The sequence below is a fragment of the Marmota flaviventris genome, chromosome 15 (genome assembly GCF_047511675.1).
Source record: "Marmota flaviventris isolate mMarFla1 chromosome 15, mMarFla1.hap1, whole genome shotgun sequence".
Classification (NCBI taxonomy): Eukaryota; Metazoa; Chordata; class Mammalia; order Rodentia; family Sciuridae; genus Marmota; species Marmota flaviventris.
Genome location: NC_092512.1, coordinates 19236742 through 19260291, shown reverse-complemented (window position 1 = coordinate 19260291; position 23550 = coordinate 19236742). Strand labels below are relative to the sequence as shown.

The following is a 23550-nucleotide window of genomic DNA, read 5'->3' as shown; positions in this document are numbered from 1 at the left end:
AATGAAATCTTCTTATATCAGATGTACTGATAAACGTGTTGCAAACATTCAATCTTTGCAAAGTCTTTGCAAAGCAGTTATTTTACCCCTTTCACAGATAAGAAAACCGGAGCTTATAAATATTAAAATAGCTTGCCCAGGTCACACCTAATCCAGGTCCTTTGTTACCACAGTACACAATGGAGGTTATTAAACTTCACTGTGCCTCAGCATCTTCTGGAAGCTCACTGAAAATGTAGAATTTCAGGTCCCTGCTCCTAGAGTGATTCTGATTCAGTAGGTTTCAAGTAGGGTCCTGAGGCCTGCATTTCTGACTAGCACCATTCCCTTTCCAAGCAATACTGACAGTATTCTGTAGAACATTCTAGAACCACTGACACATTGCTGCTGCACTACGATAGCATAGAGCTCTACAACCATGCCCTCGGTGCTCAATCAGTGAAGTAAATATGTTTGTTGACATTCATACAAAATAAGCTGTATCTACGAGAGGGAGGAGGCATCTCTAAATTCAAATGTATATCTTTCAGGATATCTGAGAGTCTTCAAATGGTTCCCAAAAGACAAAATTCAGCTTGTCTCCAAAATAATTTGATCACTGATCCCATTATTTTTTTCCCCAAGCATACCCTATTTTAAACTGCAGTCACAGAATTTGGAAAACAGTGTCTTGGAAAATAAACATATAAAAATAACTTGTGGGGCTGGGGATGTGGCTCAAGCGGTAACGTGCTCGCCTGGCATGCGAGGGGCGCTGGGTTCTATCCTCAGCACCATATAAAAATAAAATAAAGATGTTGTGTCCACCGAAAACTGAAAAATAAATAATAAAAAAAATTCTCTCCTCTCTTCTTTCTCTCTCTCTCTTAAAAAAATAACTTGTATGGGCATGAGGTTCTACAGTGTACACAGTACTCTCACATGCATCGCTGTGAGCTCAGAGAGGCTGTCAGTGGTTTGTGCAAGAAGCAACAGCTTGAAGGAGCAGAATGAGGATGAGACTGTGTCTGGGTTCAGTGTCACTGTTCATCTCCAGTATCACAGCAGGTACCCATCTTCCCCATCTAACCCAAGTGCTCAGGAGAAATAGTGAAACAGAGTAGAAAGTTTATCCTTTCTGGGCCTCAGTTTTCTCACCTGTAATATGAGGCAGTTGGAACAAATTTAAGAGAGATCCTTTGTCCTAAGTCAAATCACCATCCTATCCTCAGTAACATGACTGAATTTACAATCAAATTTATCAACTCCTTATGCAGTTCAATCTACCTTCCTTAATCTAGGAGGCAGAAAGAGAGCTAGGCCCTCTGCAGTGTGATAACAAATCACATGCATTTCTTCATCTGGCATATTATGTCTCCCAGCATGTGCCTGCAGAAAATTTTCACACAACTGCCTTTTGAAAAATTGTTGCAAAGGCCAGAGTAGCATGCCCTTTTGTACCCTGGCTCTGTCCTGCCATCTTTTAAAAAACAAAAACAGACAACACAGCACTCCCTTGAAATGTCACCAGTGTCCTTGTGGTCAGTGCCACATGGCCATGCCTGGAGGTCTTAAATCTACTGTTACTCAACAGCAGGCCTGGATGTCAGCTTCCTTTTGATAATAAAAACCATTACCTGACTCTTCAAACATTTCGACTTTCCACCTTATTTCATAGTTCATAAAACACATTTCTGATGTGGAGGAGTTTTTTATTTAAGAAGAGATATAAGAACATATTTTTTTTTTCTATCCCTTGCTTGCTTATTACTTCCCCAAAGTCATGAGATGGTGATTCTGCAACACAGTTCTAACTGCCCAGTTCTGTTAAATACCTGTGCACTGGGTGTCTTGCTGCCCTGCCCTCATCTCCATCTCCCTGTGCATCTGGCATCAGTACTACCAGTGCCAGCGTTAAAATGTATGCCATGCAACTAATTAGTTGCACATTAGTAGCAGAGCCAAGGAGCAGCATGATGGATCCAACTATCTGTGTGAGCTTAGGTCAGAGTCTCAACTGAGGACGCCTGGAATGCAAAGGTCAGCAGCTTGGCATCAGCTCCTGAGCACACATGGAGCCCATCTTGCTCAAAGGAGTCATTGGGAAAGTCGATTAATACGGGGCTCTGTTAAGAATTCAGGGGAGGAAAAGTCCCCTTGCAAGACCCACAGGGCTTTACTATTATGGATTGCTCACATGAAGCATTTATTGGGTTTATCCCCAAAATAAGAGAAAGTTAAACATCCAAATGGCATTATCATATTTCTGGGAATGAAATACCATTCATCAGGGATCCAAGTGAGTAGCCTCAAGGTTGGGGTGAAAGTTTTAAAGCACATCTATGTGGGCCTAAATGTTATTTTTACCATCTTAAAAAGCATAAGCTGGTTTCAATCTAATGGAGGTAGAATGATGAGAACATGGGTTTCCCTTCCTTATTTATTTTCTTCCTTTCTTTACTTTTTTATTTCTCCCTTTCCTACCAATCTCTTCTTTAACTTCATGTGGTAATAAATAGTTCCTTTTAAAAACTAACTGTTCTTCTCAGAGTGGAGTCTCAAATCATCCCCTGTAATTAATCACTTAGTACCTCATGTTACAGGTGAGAAAACTGAAGCCCTATTACCCGTTTTTTTTTTCTTTATGGAGGAAAACAAACCCTAATAGTGGAAAAATTTTATTAGGAAAGGAAGACTTCCACACATCTGTAGGACTGCCATCATTCAAAGTAGTTATTTAACAGTTCATTTGGTGTAAGAATGTCAAATTTTCCTTTTCTCTAAGGTTAGAACAATGAAGTAGACAGTTCTAGCATTTGGTGATTGTCCAAATGATTATCTGAACCAATGCTGGTATTTAAAATTAGCTTGATTTTGTAGTCTCGGTTTGAAAGAGAAAAATGAGCAAACAAATAACACAACGTCTTGTTTAAAATGACAGAGTAGGCAGAGCTCACATTTTTATATGTCACTTAAAAATTAAAGGTCAAACTCATCATTCCGATAGTGAAGATCAGCTTTCTTGTCAGCACAATTCAAAGAGTAGTTTTATTCGCAATGGTCACACTTTTTTTCTGGCAGAATCCTGATAAGTACTTTGCCCCATGACAGCCATGAGGCTCACACAACAGGAGCAAGGATGCTTGCCTGTGTTCTTCATGAAGGGGAATGTGTTTCCTGCAGATCCTGCAGCCCACCTTCCTAAACTAGGTTCCTAGCCTTGCACACAGGCACATGCTCACTCATCAACAAACAGTTCTCTAGTAGTAAATGGTGTAGAATCAGTGAGCTCTAAGGAGTGTTAAAGGAAACAATGAATATGAAATTACTCTATAAAGCACCAAGCAAATATCTAGTTGTGCTGTTGTAACTTGTGTAGTTCTTTGAGCTGAGACACCAAGGAAGAAAATTTTTGTAGAATGAGACATTGGAGTGTTCACTTCCAAATCTATTTTGGTACCATACATAAGGCCCTAGACTCTATTTCATAAAAAGCAATATGCTTCCGCTCTAACTTTTTAAAAGAAAGACAGTTCTGAGTGCACAAATTCATATATACAGGGCAAAGACTGAATTAATAGGCACAGCTCATGAGAACTAGTAGTGAAGTAAAACAGAGTACCTGGCCTGGTGGTAAAAACCCAAAAATGAAGCTAAATTATCTCCCAAAGGAAGTTAACAGCATTCAGCTTCCTCATGCATTTTGAATGAGGTGATCTGTTGGTCAGCCTTGGTTGGCACAGTAGCATGTCCTACCTCACTCCCTGTTCAAAATTCCCCTCCAGGTCCCTAGCTCTGTGAGGCTAGAGACAGGGAGTATGGTAAGCTGAGTGGAGTAGAACAAAAGTGTGTGTGTGTGTGTGTGTGTGTGTGTGTGTGTGTGAGAGAGAGAGAGAGAGAGAGAGAGAGAGAGAGATGAACATATACATGGACCACAGTGGAATACCCATGTAACTCTAATGTAGATTTTCATGAATTGCTAAGGAATTGTCTCTGAAGACAAATCCAAAGAAGAATTCTAAAAATGCAGCACAGCAACGTTTGAATGAAGGTATAACAGCCTAAGGGGTTTGCTAAGAAAGTAACACCTGAATACATATATGCAATGCTCCAGCTACCCAAGATTAATGGCTCTTCTTAAATGAGGCCATGCATCTTGTGACTTCCCTCTTTGAGCATGCTGGTCCTGCAACCCAGAAAGTCTTTCTCTACCTCATCTTTAACCGATGTGATTCTGCAATCTGTATACAGGGGAAAAATGGGAGTTCATAACCCACTTGAATCAAATGTATGAAATATGATATGTTTTGAACAACTAATAATAAAAATAAATAAATAAATAAATAAATAAATAAATAAATAAAATATTCCATTTGGAAAAAAAAAGGATTCAGCTGAAGACCTTTCTTGACTTCCCAGGTCAAGTTAACTTATTCTTTCTTTGGAGCCCTCACAGATTTAATTTAGAAATACAGGATAGCATGCACGATTCTATATTTGACATTCTTAGTTTTGATGTTTGTCTTCTCGATGAAAAAAATTTCTTGAAAATACCTTTGCATCTCCAACCCATTGCCTTGACCATTATACATAATGACCTAAAATAAATCCCCTCTTCCCTTAGGTACATAGTGCCTGTTACTTTTGTGGCACTTTTGACTGAATGGCCTACAGGTTATCCACCTTCCCGGGAGGCTCCACTGTAGCGTCTATGTAGTTCACCATGACAGTTCTGGTACTTATGACTGCTTGGCTGTTCCATGTACTGTTCCATGTACTCAATAGATATTTATTAAATGAATGAATAATAGGTACTGAATAACATTCAGCAAATAAATAAGCAAATAACTAGCCAAACATTGTTATTTTAAAAAACCATGGTATTATTTATAAGCAAAAATATGTTCAATCCCTAAAAGATGATAAATAAATGAATTTTTTAAAAAACCCAGATTCTTATGACAGTTCCATTTTGGATTCTATTTGTGTGGTAACCTAATTATTATTCAAATTAGATGCCTGAAGCTTAGGGCAGAGGAAAAACAAGGTGGAAAAAGATCAAATGATAAAAACCCTTGTGTCCAGAGAAGTTTTTTTTTTTTTTCATATTTCTAAGGTCTGCTTTCCCGGAATAATATCAAGGTGCAGGTAGTTTCCAGAAAACTGTCTGCTTCAAATACAGTACTCGCAATTGTTTTTAAGGTCCTTGTTTGGAGGAAAAGCTTAACCATGGATTCAAGCCCATGTTTATAGCAGCACAATTGACAACACCAAACTATGGCACCAGCCCAACTATGGAATGGATGGATGGATAAAGAAAATGTGGTAGAACTCCACAATGGCGTTCTGTTCAGCGGTAAAGAAGATCAGAATTATGTCATTTGCAGGAAAATGGATGGGACTTGAGACTATTATGTTAAAGGAGATAAGTTGAACTCAGATGGTTTCGGTCATATGTGGAAGCTAGAGAGGAAAAAGGAAAAGAAAGCTGGTAGGGGACCTCATACAAATTGAAGGAAGTTCTTGGGAAGAGTATAAGAAAGGGAATGGGGAGGGAAGAGGAGAAGGAAAGGGGAAGTCCTCGGGAAGGATATTGGCCAAATTGTATTGTTATACTGTGTGCATGCGCAAATATGTAACGATAAATCCCACCATTATGCACAACTGTAGTGTACCAATAAAAATATGGAAAAAAACAATAAAGGCTTAGGTAAAAAGAGGAGAAAACAATAAAATATACCTGTATGGGTTAGTTTCCACAAAAGTCATCAAGAATCCTAAGCTTCCCACAGATTCTTCCTCAACCTTTTTTGTTTTTAACATTTTTTAGTTGTAAATGGATCTTTTAACTATCTATCTATTTATTTATTTATTTATCTGTCTGTTTATTTATTATTTATTTATATGCGGTGCTGAGCATTGAACCCAGGGCTCACACATGTCAGGTAAGAGCTCTACCACTGAGCCACAAGTCCAGTCCTTCCTTCAACTTTTGATCTCTTCCAGTGAAGACAGACAGGAATTTTTGAAGACATTATTTTATATCTTTGTTAAAAACTCAATTTTATACATTTAGTTATAATTGTCTTATTTAACCAAGTTTATGTACACTTCAGAAAGTTGTTTTTATAATTGGCAGTTAATTAAACAAGGAATTATTTCTACAAGATTGTTAATAGGGTCTTGGTTAAAATTATATACACATGAATTTCACATTCCATCTCCAGGGAAATTGGAATGGGATCTATATACTTTGATTTATGACCTCTCTTCCAGGCATCAAGTAGGACTTTTTTTTTTCAAGTAACACTTTTTTTATTTAAGGATTTTTTTTCTGTGAGATTAAGCTGTGAGTCACATAAGATCCATACAAAGCTTTTGAATCTTTCCCCTTTTTGTAGACCAGTTCATGTCCGATTTCTTCCTTCCACATTTCCCTGGAAATCCCAGTTCATACTGATCCTTCTTGCTCTCTAATTTCAGAAGCTCTTTTGTTGGGTACACATTTGGATTTTTCATGAAGTTCAGTTTTTACACCAGTACTTACAGGAGATCTTTGGTTTTTATTGACTCATTTACTACAATTTTTATTTTGTGTGACCCGGGACACAGATGATCCATAGTCATTTGTAATTTTGCTAAGGGCTGGTTCTGAAAGTATGGGCTGACCCAGTATTGGAAGAGGCAGCTGAGTGCTCTGCAGGGCACCTCAGTATGGCTGTGCTGTGCCACCCTTAAAGAAAGTCATTTCAGACACACACTCCACACTGGGATGCTAGGTTTCTTCCTGTAAAATGGCATAAAAAGCCAAATGACAAGACTGATGATGATAACTCTAGGAAAGTGACAGTTCTGTGCCAGGAAATTGAAGTTAGAGATAAAGATTAAAATATTGAGCTGGTAAGTAAGTCTGAGCCCTATGACATGTCAATATTTTAGTGAAAGGATCAATGAAAATTCTTTTCACTGAACTTAATAGGGAAAATTTTGTAGAGGTATTTAGTAGCATTCACAAGTTGGAGATTTCTAAAACCTGCCATACAAATTCCATCCCCAAAATATTCCTTAGTAGTGAGTCCCACATTTCCAATAAGTTGAGCCAACTAGAGGGCTGATTGTCTCATCTGCTGCATTAAACGTATTGATGCTTTGTGCCCAGCCCTGTGCCAGATACTGCACAGAAAATATTTCATTTAAGAAACATAAATTCTCTTTTAAGGTAGGGTATTAATGCTTTTTCTTCTTCTTTTTTTAATGGACCAAAAGCTGAGGATTAAAGACATCAGGAAACTTTCTATTAGTCACCTAACCAGTAAGCAACAAAGTACGGATTAAAATCTTGGTAGGTCCCTGTCCAAAGCCCACTCTTCTTCTCCTATATTATGCTGTTATTTCAACCTCTGTCATGTTTCTTTGCTTCCTCCATATTCATTCAATAAATTCTTATTGGACTTAGTGGACTCCAATCTTATTTCCATGTACCCAAATCCACCTTAGTCAAAAGGCTTGTTGCCTGAATTCAGCAATTAAGATATAGCCTATTAAATTGTGCAGCAAATATTAGCACACAAACACAGCACTCTTCCTCTCCACATATACCAGGGATATTTTTATGTTTTGTGTACTGACACTTTTGACCTCAGGGTATGTCTACCAACTGCATCTTCCCTGAGGAGTGCCCCAGCATATTTATTTCCAAAGCCTCCGACAAAAATCCAATTGGGTTAATATGCATTTTTCCCTCTACACCCCTTAGTAGGGGTACCAATGATCTATAAGGCAGCATAGCAGGTTGACAGCTAACTGGGAAAAAGAGGATGGAGTAAAGAGTCCAGGAAACCTGCAACTGAGAAGAATCAGACTGTATTTCCCATAAAATTTGGTTGGGTTGTATGTGAAGCAGAGAGTAAGAGAACAAAGTGAGGAATGGAGAGGTGGAGGGTAGGGTAGGGAGCTCAGAAGTTAGATGAACTTCACAATTGCATGTTTTAGGGACCATGACAGAGTAGTTTGATAAACAGGCCCCATGATACACATTGTGATTGCTATTCTAGAAGCCTGTTGGAACAGGAGGAAAACATTAATTACACTTAGGCAAAAACAGGTATTGGTTAATGGTTATTACTAGAAACCAACTTCTCCATTTCCTCCTCCTGATGCTCCTCAAGGTTTTACTCTTCTGTTCTTTCTCTTTCCTCTTTAGAAGGTTCTCCTCATCTCTGTCCCTACTTCTGACCTGACCAAAGTTCCAGATGCTCCCTTGGAAATCTCCCATACTCTCTAGTGGCCAAAGAGCTATGGCAAGATCATGCTTTCACATAATTCCAAAGAGTTCTGATCTTATTTACATGCATGGTGAGGATCACCCTAGTTGAGTCATGTATGCCCTGGACTGAAAGTCAGACAGGGGTGTTTTTCACTCACATCTATTACAAACTGGCTACATAACTGTGGCCAAGTACCACAAAATTGCCAATCCATAGTCTATCATTTTTCTCTGCTACTCCAGCTCTGGAGCTCTGTAAGAATTCACAGTTCTTAAAGCCCATAGAATAAGTAAGACATATATCTGTGTTTTATTTGCTGGAGGCCACAGAAAAGCCACAGGCAAGCTGAATGAAGAGCTCTCGTTTTCTGACTTTCAATCTAGTCTTACTACATTAAAAGGATGATAAATTCATGGGAAATAAAGGACAGCTATTCAAACATACCTGCATCTCACACATTAAATTTTTTTTTTTTAAACTTGACATTTCCAAGTGAGGAAATCCCTAAATTACAGACAGTTCACCATCTAAGCATTTTCCTGTGAAATGATGACTGTTTAGAACACAGAAATGAGACCCAGGTGCTTGAGTTCCCTCTTCCCCATTCTTCCAATCCACAGAAAAGACACTTAGTAGACATGAGGTAAATTCTACTTTATTCCCAGAGAGAATGTGTCACAGTGTCTATTGGCAGCAGGGATAGATGTCCTGGCCAGTACCACTGGTCCCTGCCCATTCACTTCACAGACATGGGCTGGTAAACTCTCAGACACTCTCTAGGCACCAGACCTAAATAACCCATCTCTTTTCTCTGCAAGGTGGAAATCTGAGGGTCAAAAACAGACCAGGGAATATTTTAGGGCCTCTCTCTGAATCGTCATGACAGAGAAGTGAGCGGGGTAATGATGAGAGTCCTGTTTGACCTCCGTGAAGTTCCTCACCTTCATCTCGATGCAGCTCATAGGCAGCTATAGATATTGTTAGGTCAGATTCCAGAACTCCAATTACACCTGTATTTCGATCCCTAATGCTAAATAAAATCAATATAAAAATGTCAAATTTACTTACTTGATAAACCTTGTAGCTGATTTAGCCTACAGAACATGAACATGCCAACCGTGCTAAATTGCCTTTCTTCAGAAATATTGCAGCCCAGTCTTATTAGGAGTAATCAAAAGCCCCAAACAAAAATGTAAGGATGCAAAGGGACTCTGAAAATGATGTTTGGGGATTTCAAAGCATCAAAAGATAATTATTCCATCCTGTGAGAGAGGAAGAGCAGGGAAATGCCAAGGGAGCTATTAGAATTTTAAGTAAAGCTACACTTCTAGGTGGTGCTTATATGCTTCCACAAGTCCCAGAACTGCTCCCCATGTTCATCTCTTTCCCACCTAAAGTTCTGAGGTATGTCTGCTGAAGTTTCCTCCCTCATGGGCTCACACTGGTGGTTATGGTAGTTATTGTTGGTCCTGCACCAAAATGCTCTTTTTTAGGACAGTGCAACCAAATTGCACATGAATATTGGCTGTCCACGGTGTCACTCTGCTCAAGAGAATTACTCTTACATGATCAAAGTGATCTCTCTCCACCTCCAGAGAGTCCACGTTCAATGGGTAGATGGCATCCTTGCTCCTTTGGCTTCAGATGGGAGAGCTGTGTGGCCATGTACACTCTACAGCTCCAGGAGAGGTGATATTTCAGCTGTACTTCAGTTGGTACCACATCTTTATTTAGCCTCCTCCCTGTCTTTCCTGCCTGCTTCACTCACTTCCTTACAGGCTGTTCCTAAAAGCCTCCCTCAGCAATTCACTCCCTGACAATCTCCATCTCAGGCTGTGTCTAAAGGCATTGATGGATGTAAGGTCCAGTGATCCCCGGAAGCCTAAATTGGCATGTGTTGCCTTGACATCGCTGAGCCTTGGTTGATCCCAAAGGACTACTGGGGAATTCTGCTCTCACTGAAAGGAGCCCCACCCAGTAGGAATTGTGCCATCGTGCTAGATCTCATAACTGCTGGACCAGGTTAAGGACTCCACCTGGCCTTCAACCTAAGATGTTTTATTTCCATAACAATCTAAAAAAGGACTCAAACAAACCAGTTGCCCTTCCCTTTCTTGTTCCTACAAAGCCTGCTTCCCACACTTCTAGTCTTTCAGTCTGCTCTGTAGCAGTGTGCAAACCATGGCCCATAGGGTCCTCCTGCCCCAGGTTGTGAGGTATGACTGAAAACTGGACCAATCTCATCTGTCCAGTGTGGAATTGTGTATTCAACCATCTCACTCTGGTTAAGATGGAAAGTCCCTCTCTCACCAATAGGGTGAATACAAAGGGACCCAGAATCTAACAGTCATACAGTCAGGCTGGGGGAGATTTTCTATTTCTATCTCGAGTTCTACTGTCTGCTCTACAGAGGTGGAAGAAGCCCACATGCAATTGTGTGGACCAGTCTATCAGGAGTGAGACGTGCCTGCTCCCACTGCTCTTCCATGGCAGCCCTGACGTTTCCCCATTATGAGTTGTGCTGCCACGTCATGCAGAAAAGGGGCATATTTTCATCCTTTCATGATGGCTGCCTCTGCCAACCACCCACCTCCATCTGAATACTCTGATATTTCAGAAGAGGGGGGCAATTTGAATTACACCCATACTGGCACACTTAATTTAAACATGTACAGCAAAAGACTAACGTGAAGATACCCAAGCTGTTGCCAGGTTTTCCTCAGTCTGCCTCCATCTCAGGGGTGATTCATTCAGGAACTTGATGACTGCTTTTTAAAGCAACACAACAGGCCGATTGATGCTTAATTGCATTAACAGTCTGTGTTTTCTAGCACAACCAACAGTCTTGATTTAAGGATGATGCAAGCCAAGGGTAACCTGAATAGTTTATTTCTATCTCTTATCAGATGGGAGTTCCCTCAGGTCAGAGACTATTTTCTCCCTGGAAGAAGTGGTGGGAAATTCCGACTTAGGTGATTTTCAGGCAGATGGTGGGGCGGATATATTTAGAGACTCCAGAAATATCATTCCATTAATTACACTGTCAAGATCTTGATTACCACCAGCCTGCTTTACTCAGGTCATACCTATTTTACATTCACACTTGAGATTCTTTTAATATAGCTGGGCAATACGGCTAGCAAATGAAATTACTTGGTTATATTTACTTGGAATCTGGGGTGGGGGTAAAAAAATCACTATTGTTAGAACTGAAAATGAATGGTAGTACAAAATCGTGAGAAAATAGAACATGTGGACACACGCATACACTTGTATATATACATATATAGAATGAGCTATATGTTTACATAAATAAACAGAAAATAAATAGGGACAGATGGATAAATGAATGGATAGATAAGATGGATTAGATGGATAGAAAGATGATGGATATATGATCGAGAGATACAAGGGGAAACAGGGAGATCAATATAGCCTTTCTAGGTGTAGTGGTGCACACCTGTAATCCCAGAAACTTGGGAGGTTGGGACAGGAGGATCACACAAGTTCAAAGCCAGCCTCAGCAGCTTGGTGAGATCCTAACAACTTAGTCAGAACCTGTTTCAAAATAAAAATTTAAAAGGGCTGGGTAGTTAAGCGCCCCTGTGTTCAATCCCTGGTTCCAAAAAGAAGAAAAAGAGAGGGCAGGGTGGGGGGAAGGTGAAGTCTTGCTTTGGCACAGCAGTGTTAAGACTATAAAAATGGAAAAATGGCTGTGAAAGCTGAAACCACACTAAGTGATCTTTATCATCAGTTGGAAAAAATAGGGTTGTTGCCTGACCTTTACACTTTTTTAATCAAAATATTACAAACTATTTTACAGCTAGTTACACATATGTAGGGAAATGAAAACAGAGTAAAATTAATATGTACTTAGAAACCTATAAACATTAGACATATTGGGAAATAAATGCTTTATATTCCTGATAAAAATGTATCATCAGTATATTGAACACTGCTTGTTGCTTTCTTTGCCTCACACAATTCATGAGACAGAGCAAGCTTCTGTTCTGTGTCTTGGCAGACTGTCATAACCTATCTGAGTTTGGATCAGCTAGCAACCCGGCATCATTTGCACTTTCAATGATGTGACATGTCTCTGAGAGTTCCGTCACTGTGAAGTCATCACCCGCGTCACTTCGTCTTGGGCCACTTCATCCTCTGTTCACAGATACTCTATTCACCTAAGGTTGTAAGTTCACTTTCACTAAGTTCTGACTGTATATCTGTCAGCAATGGCTCTGTCAACTATTTCTTCTATAATTATATCAGTGTTTGGTTCAGATGTCACTTCCAGTAATTCTAACATTATACATTTCACTTTTCATTCCTTTACTGCCATCTTTGTTGAAAAACTTTCTCTTCCTATTAACCATTCTTATAACATGTCCCAGAGATTCAGTCCTGGGAAACAGGGAGGAAACACAACTATACCGTTTGCTGTCTCTGTGTGCACTGACTTTGAAGGAAGGGATGTGCTTGGTCACTGGTCATGATCACATCTGCTATCTACACAGTGTTCTGTAGAGTGAGAAGCCAGTGGCACGGTTTGTACTTATGAATTTATTTACACTTATTATATCACGACAACTAAAATTTGTAGGTAGAAAATGAGCAAAGCAAGACCAGCAGTGTGTGTGTGTGTGTGTTCACAAATTGGCTTCCCTTAACCTGTCCTATCAAAGATGATTTCAGTCTCTGTAAGACCTGTTCTTTGGATTTCTATCGTAGAAAACTAGAAAGAAAAGAAGAAAGGAAAAAGATTATTGTGTGGAAAATTCAAGGAGGGACCTAAGCAGAAATGTCTGATTGACATGGAGATTCTTCAGAAAATTTGGAATGGAACCACCATTTAACCCAGTTAACCCACCCCTCGGTATACACTCAAAGGATTAAAATCAGCATACTACAGTGACAGAGCCACATCAACGTTTCTAGAAGCTCAATTCACAACAGCTAAGCTATGGAACTAACCTAGATGTCCTTCAATGATGAGTGGATAAAGAAACTGTGGTATATATACACAATGGAATATTACTCAGATATAAAGAATAAAGGAGCTATGGCATTTGCTGATGAATGTATGGAACTGGAGACTATGATGCTAAGTGAAATAAGCCACTCCCCCCCCCAAAAAAAAGCTGAATGTTTTCTCTGATATGCTGACACACAATAAGGGGGTGTGGATAGAAGTTTATTGGATTAGGCAAGGGGAATTAAGGGAAGATGGGGAGATGGAAATAGGAAAGACTTTCCTATGTTCATACATGAATACATAACCAGTGTAACTCCACATCATGTACAACTGCAAAAATGGGATCCTAATTAGAATAAGTTTTACCCCCTATATGTATAATGTTAGAATTCATTCTATTGTCATGTATATCTCAAAAGAAAAAAAATAAAAAGAATGAAAGGGAGAAACAGAAAAGAAAATTTCTCCTTGATTTTCTTATTTTTGTGTCAGAAAGGGAAACAGTTGAAGATATGGGATGGATATGGATGAGCGTGAATAGGAGATTTTAGCAGTGCTGCTTTCCCTGATTTCACCATTGTAAATGAAGGATTGAATTACCTCTATGTGTCTCACAGTTCTGAAACTTTACTTTTGATCTGCTATGAGAGGGGCCTCTGGGAAGCCTTACTCATATGGACAGATGTTCCCCAAGCCCCTTTATTAGCTCAGCTTAGTGGAAGGTGCTGTGTTTTGGAATTGGAAGGAGAAGGTGAAATTCTAGCTCTGCCACGTACCAAAGGAGTGATTTTAGAAACATCTCTCAGATTCTTCAGGATTACCTTACAGGATTGGGATTATTAAATCTCATTGCCTGAAACAGACTAAGCACATAATAAATGTGAATCACCAACATCCTTTCCTCCAATAACATCATGGAGAGGCACAGCTATGGAAAAGTTCCCATTTGAAAGAATCTGAAATGGGAATGAGTAAGACTGAGAAATGAACTTGCACCTTAAAGCTCCTGACTAGGATTTTGTTTTGCTGTGTTGTGTTTTTGCATTTTTAATTTGAAAAGAAATCGTGTGCAAATGGAGACACCATACGAAGCAAAGCAAAGGTAATGGCTGATAAACAGAACATGATTCTGCCATGTCTCTGATAATTATTGTTTTCCCAACTTAGATAGTTCCAACTTAGTTTGTTTTTTTTCCTTGTCTGAAACTGGACCATTGAAAACTCCTCAAAGCATAGATAACTGAAAAGATCAAAAAACAACAGTGGAAAAATGTTTGGGGCCTGAAGAATTTTACATTTCGGGTAGAAATTAGTATTTATGTATGGGTCCTCTGGGCCAGACTGGGGCTTGCAGATTCAAAAGTATTGGAGCTAGTAGGATGTGGGAAAGGCTTTTTGTTGATGTGCTTGGCCAACTAGGGGTGACAGTGCTCCTAGAGAAAAGCAGTACCAGACTCCCTAGCATAGCGCATAGGACCCAGGGGTCAAGGAACAGGGAAATGACCCCATTCCAGGCTTGCACTAATCTTGTCACTGCAGAATCCAGAGAAAGTTTCCTCCAGCTCAAGGAGAAATCAAGCGACTGTAGTAGATGAAATGCAGGGGGTTCTTTAATAGATTAAATATAATATATATATATATATTATATTTAATATATATATATATATATATATATATATATATATATATATATATATATATATATATCTCACAGCATTGTCCTGCTCTCTAAAGATTTCTACATCCTAATTTTGAATGTGACTGTTGATAAAACAACTTCCGTTCTCTGGGGCCCAGAGTTCTCATGTGTAGGAAAAGAAAATTATGGGTTATGTAGCACCGTTAAGTCCCTTTCTCTCTGATTTTGTGTAGGAAGTCTCCTCCCATATACCAAGTCAAATTTAACCATTCTGTCCAGCTTTCAAGATCTTCCATAACTCAGGTGCCCTCTTTGCCTTCCCTAAGATGAGCGCCCCCCTACCGACCAGCTTCGGGCCAGCCCTCTGCCCTTCCTCTGGGTTGTACTAATGTGGGCTGCGCTGTTCTCTCATTGTCCTTCTTTCTGGGAGTGCACCAAACTCTCCTGAGTCCCTGGGACCCTCGTCATTTCTCAGGAGTCATTCTTCAACTTCCCAGACTACCTTGCAGACAAGAAAAATGCTAATATAAGTTTTTCCTCTGGTGTAATGTCAAGGAGGTGTTAGGATTTGCACTGAACAGGATTTTAAAAAGGAAGTTGATATTGCTGTTCACGTAAACCCCACTTCCAAAGACTTGAAATTAAGTATAATCGGCACAATCTTGCCACAGAGCTACTGTTATTCCTCTACAAAATCAAAGTTTAACAGTCAAGGCAAAGACAAAGGACATCGATTTAAGGTAAATTATAGCTGAATATATATAGGATCACATTTTATATCTTTCCAAATACCAAGCAAATTTGCTGATATTTGTGATAATATATGAAAGCATAGTATTAAGGATTTGCCATTCATTTTAACATTTGGCTAAAAACCATTCATATTTCTCCACAGCAGGATTCAATATTAAATATTTATTCAAAAAATTTCCAGATTGGATTTGTTCCCTTGGATTTTATCTATGAAAATCCTTCGAGAAGTTTAAAGATGAAGGCAATAAAGAATATTCTTGCTTCTATAATGGCCCTGATAAGTCCATTCTGCTGTTATGAGATGCTAGATAAGATACTTCAGGAGACATCTATGATGATGCATCATCTGACAATAACTTTCCCAAAACAGGAAGAACTTTTTATATGTCTTTATTACTGCTCTACGGGAATGTCTACTAATGGGTCTACAAATGATCTGGGATAAGCAAAAGACATAAGACAGTTGGTAAGTAAAAAAAGTAAACCTTTAGAAAAATTATCAATATCACTAAGAATGATACATTACAGTCTTTCAACTATCCAAATAGTAATAATTTTAAACACAGTTTGTGTTGATTGATTGTATATCTTCTTCTGATAAGTGGCTGTTCTGTTCCTTAGCCCATTTATTGATTTGATTGGATTTGTTTGTTTGTTTGGTGTTAAGTTTTTTGAGTTCTTTATAAATCCTGGAGATTAGTGTTCAACATCTCTAGCAATTAGAGAAATGAAAATCGAAACTACTCTAAGATTTCATCTCACTCCAATCAAAATGGCAGTTAATAAAAATACAATCAAAATTAAGTGTAGGCGAGGATGTGGGGGAAAGACACACTCATACATAGCTGATGGGACTGCAAATTGGTGCAACCAATCTGGAAAGAAGTATGGAGATTCCTTAGAAAACTTGAAATGGAACCACCATTTGACCCAATGATCCCACTCCTCTGTTTATACCCAAAGGACTTAAAAATATTCTACAGTGATGCAGCCACATCAATGTTTATAGCAGCACAATTCACAATTGCTAACTGTGGAATCAACCTAGATGGCCTCCTAGATGAATGGATAAAGAAACTGTGGTATATATACACAAGAGAATATTACTCAGCATTGAAAGAAAATAAACTCATGGCATTTTCCAGTAAATGGATGGAGTTGGAGAATATCATGACAAGTGAAGTAAGCCAATCCCCCCAAACCAAAGGCAGAATGTTTTCTCTGATAAGTGGATGCTGATCCATCATGGGGGTAGGGGGTAGCATGGGAGGAATGGAGGAACTTTGGATAGGGCAAAGGGGAGGGAGTGGAAGGGAGGGGGCATGGGGGTAGGAAAGATGGTGGAATGAGATGTACATCATTACCCTAGGTACATGTATGAAGACACAAATGGTGTGACTCTACTTTGTACAACAATAGAAATGAAAAATTATGCTCCATTTGTGTACTCTGAATTGAAATGCATTCTGCTGTCATGCATAACAAATCAGGAAAATTAATAAATTAACTAACTAAAACAAACAAACAAAAAACACTATTGTGTTTAAAGAGATGAGGCAAGAGTTGAGACCATCTCAGCTACTGGGAAGCTGCCAGAACATGTGTGCCCTGTGCCCCTGCAGATCCAGATTCTGCCCTCTTCCCTCCTGATCTGTGTCCTGGGGGTTTCAATCACCTTAACAGAGCACATCACTGGGGCTCCCTTACCTCCATCTTCTTGTTAGCCTCAGCCACTGGGAGACACCACCAGGAGAGCAGTGACCAGGGGTTGGCAGGGACCAAAGCTGGGAGTGTGAGGCCCTTTTCAGGAGCCTCAGAGCTTATTAGTTTTTAAAGAATCGCCCTTCTCCTTGCTTTGTTGGTAGTGGCCTCTCATACTGTTAGCTCTGGGGTTCTTCTCCATTTCCTACTCATTCCCCTTACCTTGGCTATACTATATATACTATCCCCACATTAAATCCTTTCTAGCCATCCCTTTTAGGTTTCCTATCTATCTCCTGCCAGGACCCTGAAGATGTGGCACATCTCACTCATAGGACCACACAGGTCCACACAGGAACTTAACCAAGTGAAGACATTCTTCATTACAATCAGTTTCTACCCTTTCCTTCCATTGTGAAAGTCTGTTGTTGTTACCTCTCTGGTACCTGGTCACTCTTTTCCTTGTAGAGCTCCCTATTTTTCCATTTGGGAACCACACCTCTTTTTCTGTCAGTGCACAGAACTTAGGTGAAGCTGTTCTCAGTACCGACTGGAGCTCCACAGTAAATCCAATTAGATTTAAATTCAGGACCTGTGTGGGAACGACTGGAGCTCAGAGGCCTCCACTCATGGAGATAGAAAGGTATAGGAGAAATAAACCTGGAGCTATCAGGCCAAGGAGAGAGGGCTTGACTGGGAATAAACGGATGAAGTGGAGATGGAGGTGTGCCTAATATTAGTATTGGAATCCTTGCATCCCAGCACGCCTGAAGCTCATAATTGGACATCCTAGTTATCAGAGTCTACATGTCCATCTCCCTTTTGCTTGAGTTGAGCTTTTTATCACTTGCAATTGTAAGATTACTAACTAAAAGGCCTTCTCCCAATGAAAACATACATTTAAAGAGGGTGAAAGTGGAGAGTATTCGAGAATGGGCCTTTTAAAAATGTGTCAATCATTCAGATTTATGGTGTTGTTTGCAGTCAGGGCCCTAACACTGCATTCATGGAAGGCTGATGGGGGCTGTTTTTATGATTCTGATGCTTCCACCACCCGTGTTATCTCTTTAGTTCTCTAAAATCTCTAAGAGATGGGGTGATGCCAAACCAAAAGACCCACTGCATTTTGAACTCTGAGGAGCAGATCCATGCGTGAACTGGTGCAAACAAAGAACAATGGTGGCCAGCAGCCGAATGCCTTGTTTAAGTATTATTTTCAAGTGCCATTTCACTGGGCCTTCTCAGATGACAGGGTTCACTGGCAGGAAAACTGTTATTGCAACAATCATTATCCCCATTTACTGCCTATTAGAATGTGAGTCACTGGGAGGTCAAACTGTCCCCAAAGCCTAGTGTTCTTGAGCGCGCAAGGTCAAACTCAAGGGTCAGCAATCAGGTGTGAGGACAATGGCAAAGGTTCAATCCTTTGAAATGAAGAGCAGGGGTAACTCTCAAGAGATGGCACAGAGAGAGTTTTACTATCACCAACACATCCCATATCTTGGGAAAAGAAATCAGAGTGACAATGACAATTTTATACAAAGTTCTTTCCCACAGCTGTCCTCTGAGATGCAGACAATCTCTTCATTAGTTTTAAAGATATCACTTCTCACTCATTTGTTTTAAAGACACCACTTCTCGTTAATTTGAAGTAATTCTAGATTAGCGTGGAGTTGCACAAACAGTACGGAGAGCCCCGTGTGTGCCCTACTCCCGGTTTCCTCTTTACATATTACAGTACGATATTAATTGGGATTTGCCTGACACAAAGTAGGTGCTCATCAAAGATGACATTTAGAACTGTCTGGCTTAAAAATGCAAATAAAATACAAGATAATACATGAGTCATCACACAGTTGCTTAAGAAATTCTTGCTTTTACTACCATTGCAATCATTTAAAAATGTGTAATTCAGTCATCCCTACAGGACCTGTGTCATTTATGAGTATGCTCATCAAAACCCACATAAAACCTTTGTAGCAAAAATGTTGACTTCTTTGCTCAAGGCAATAGTTCTTTTGAGTTTGGGTTACTTTCTCTGCCCTTCACAATATCACCATGAAAAATCAAACTCTTCATCAACTCACTCATTCATCTATTCAACAATTAGTGGCCCTGTGACACCTGCCACATATTTATATGTTGGGGAATCAATGCTGATTAAAACAAATTCTCTACATAGTGCAGTAAGGCATGCAGTCTGTTGGAATGGAGAAGAAATCTACATAAACTGCAAGAGAGATAATCAGACTGTGAAAGGAGACAGGTGGTTACAAGCACTGAGGGGTTAGGGAAAACCATGGAGGGCGCCATTTTCCTTACCTTTTCTGCAAGCCAGCCAAGATGCCTGATCTCTCGGCTTCCAGCAATGCCTGTTTTCCCCAGCTGCTCTCTGACCTCAGCAATCACTCGGCTCACCAGGTCACTAACGTTGGCGTGAATGGCACTAAACCAGGCCTGAGCTGTGGCTGAATCCTTGCTCCTTAGTATCACAGTGTGCTTAGCATCTGGAGAGTGGATTTCAAGCTGCCTGAAGAAGAAGAGAGAGAAGGATTAGAAAGGTCCCTGGCAGACTAGGTCTCAGAAAGATGAGCTAATTCTTTCCTCTTAGATTTTTTAGACTGTGTCAGCATCTCATGATATACCTTCATGGTCCCACCATTCATTCATTCACTCATCTTGTTCATCCACAAATGTTTATCTATTGCCCAGACACTGATCTACGTATGTACAGGGAACGTGTTGTGCAACACCAAATCACCTGAATTGAGGATATCTGTTACCCTTAATCCTTCTTATCCAGCTTACTAGAAGTATCATATCAAGACTTCCAAACTGTGAGCTGATACTCATTCAATCTGCAGAGGATTTAGTAAGATACATCACAGATGTTACCAGCAGGAAGGAGAACAAAATATCTAGCCATATGTTTAATCCTACTGCCCAGTGTTAATCAATTGAGAATATTTTGGAATAAAATATGTTCAAAAGTTGTAATCTTTAGGAACCATGTTGGTGGTACACTTAACTACCACTTAATCCTTGGACTCCTGTATCGAGGGAGTTAATTATCCTAGGAAGGGGTAACAATAGGTAAAAGTGCACTAAGATTATTGTATTTTAAGCCAAGCACCAAAGCTTATGCCAGAACTCAAACTGGATCATCTGAGATACAGCGTCAAATAGCTACTAACTATAATTGTGGTAGAAGGAGGAAATTCTAGATGGATACTTTGTAACTTCTTAATTTGAAGTAATTCTAGATTAATGTGGAGTTGCACATTGTATGAAGAGCCCCACGTGCCCTATACCCAATTTCCCCTTGTGGTTTTATTTTACGTATTATAGTACAATATCAAAACTAGCAATTGACATTGGTACAACAGGAGTGTGCCATTTTATCATGTGTACATTTGGTAAGCACACTGACATCAAGATTCAGAACTATTCCATTGCCACAAAGATCCTCCAGCTACTCCTATATAGTCACATGTCCCCCTCCTCATCACCCTCCCAAATCCTAGGCAGTCACTCATCTGCTCTCCATCTCTATAATTTTGAGAAAGACATTTTTTATCATAGGGAGGAAAAATATCTTATTTATTACTTCATATATGCCAGAAATAATATCATCTATTCATTCATGTTTGTATTAGAAAAATATGAGGATTAGAAAATTCAAAACTGATTAAAATTTTCCACTTGTTCATTTCCTTTCATTCCTTAATAATATGCTAAGATTCCCTGAGACTTTACTATGTGCTAAGTAAAGTTTTAAATCCTTTTATGTTATTCTGTCTAATGTTCCTAATAGTCCTATAGTCTGATAGTGTTAACCCTACTTAACAAGAAAAAACTGAAGTTTGGAAAGAGAGAGAAAGAAGTAATTTGCTCAAAGTTGCTCAAAGCCACATAGTTAGTGATGCTGGGGTGCAGAAGCTTGTTATGTAGGCTCAAAAGCCTATGGATTCAATCAGATTCTGCATTACAATGTCTCTGCTTTAAATTGAGGATGCCAAACCACTGTCTTCCACTTTGGTCTGAAGTCCAGTATAAGCCTCAACAATCATGCCCAATAGTGTCCTCCTTAGCTCCTGAGTTGCAAAATCAGTTTTGCACATCAGCTGAATGTTAGTAGTCCCAAGCAACCTGCCCTCATTAACATTTGAAATGAACCTTTGAGAGTAAACCTTTTAAGTTATAAACTTAAATTGTAGAAAAAGGAATGATTTGGAAAGTGGGATATCTCTAGAGGAGTTTTAGCAATTAACATTCTTGGTAAGAAATTTGCAAACCAAGTCTCTTCACTGAGACTGTAAGTTTTAAGCAATAAAACAGGGAATCTGTAGATGTCATTGGTCTTCAACTAGACGGAAGAAACCCTTTTGCTTCTCAGGTACTTTTCAAATAAATGGGCAATAAATCTTGGTGGAATTTTCTTTCCTTCCAAAATTATTACTCTTCAGTGAAGTCGCATGGCAGAATACAAGCCAGGATTTTCGAAACGAATTAAAGAGAGATCAACTTGCTTTTCAGAGTATTCCATCAATATTAATTAATTCAGGAATTTAAAATATGCCAATATTTTATGTACAAGGTTTTCTTACAAAGACCTGCACTTAATTGTAAAGAAATGACACTTAGAAAGCAGCCATCCCCCAGCGCTCTCTCTCTCTCTCTCTCTCTCTCACACACACACACACACACACACACACACACACACATATACCATGGTGCCAGCAAAAACAAAAAGAGCATATTGTCTCTAGAGATGCCAGCATGGTCCTAGGAGAAAGGTGACTTATAAACAGAGTTACAGTCTTGTGATGTGGAGGCCCTTTCTTGCAGATTTTGACAGCATTTATCATTATTATTAATTTTTAAATATATAGCACATGGAAAAATGCACAAATTGTATGTGTAAAGCCTGAATGGATATTCATGTAACCACTACTTAAGAAATAATAAATATAAGCTTCCCAGGAGTCTCTTCTGTCCTTCAGTTCTAGAGTCCATCTTCCAAAATAATCACTCTTAGATGTTCTGTCTCCATGGATTACTTTTGTCCCTGTAATTCTCTGGTATTTTTTTTTTTTTCATTTGTTGTGTTATGGCTTGGATCTGAAGGCTCAGGTGGCTTGGTCTGTAATGCAGCAATGCTCAGAAGTGGGGCTCTGGGAAGTGACTGGATTAGGAGGGCGCTAACCTCATCAGTGTGTCCATCCACTGAGGCATGCAGGGCTGAATGGATTATCTGGAGGTGGCAGAGACTGTAAGAGGTGGACCCTGGTTGGAGGAAGCAAGTCACTTGGGGTGGGCCCTAGAAGGTTGTTTCTTGTTCCTGGCCCTGAGTTGTTCTCATCGGACAAACACAGTGACAAAAAAACTGGTGAACACATTGTGGTTGTTGCCTGAAGTGTGAGGAGGATCCTGAACTATGTCAGAGGCAATGTTTAACTACCCGGTTCCACCCTTTTTAGCACTGTTTTGACAAGTGTGGCCACAGACCAGCAGCATTCATATCATGTGGGAACTTACTGGAAATATTAGAAATGAACATTATTGGTTCCCCTGGGGGTGGGGCTCTGCAATCTCCCTCCAGTAAACTTAATGCAATTCAGGTTTGAGAAGACCTGCCTTAGAGGTTCATAAGAAAAATCATTGAGTTGGGTTGGTTGCCAGATTTCCTTAATGGCCTGGGTAGACTTGCTGAATGGTGGATCGCATTCTCCCAGGCCAGTTCTCAAAGACAGAACACATAGAGAGGCCTATGGCTTTTTATAGTTAAAAAATTGTATACACACACACACACACACACATATTCATATAAATCAATCAAGCAGCAAAGGTTCTTGACCAAAAGTATTCCTCAGAAACCCTTGAATAGTTTTTTTAAACCATTTAGTTAAATATAGATGTTTGGACTCCATCCCAGACCTATTGAATGAGACTCTCTGGTAACTAAAGCCTGGGTATATGTTTCACAGGTTCCACAAATTATATGAATTAGAGTCATGGCAATCCCTCTAAGCCCAGGTTTGAGCTCCCTAAAGAGCTGTGGCACCTATGGGTAGTTGTTACCAGAAGGGCAATAGAACAATAGAATAGAGAGTATGTTAGTAATCTGTTGCTGAGTAACAATTTTACCCAAAATTAATAGCTTAAAACTTCAAACATTTATTATCTTGCAGTTCCTGTGGGTATTGAAATAGGGCAGTGGCTTAGCTGGTTGTTTC

The 23550-nt window shown here is 39.5% G+C and overlaps 1 protein-coding gene across 1 annotated transcript in view; it reads right to left on the bottom strand.

The window, feature by feature from the left end:
* Window positions 1-23550, bottom strand: part of Sntb1 (syntrophin beta 1) — a 234014-nt gene that overhangs the window by 73872 nt on the left and 136592 nt on the right. The window contains exon 3 of the mRNA XM_027949527.3: window positions 19637-19844. Coding sequence (XP_027805328.1) covers window positions 19637-19844 — 208 coding nt within the window. The remainder of the gene's footprint in view (window positions 1-19636; window positions 19845-23550) is intronic.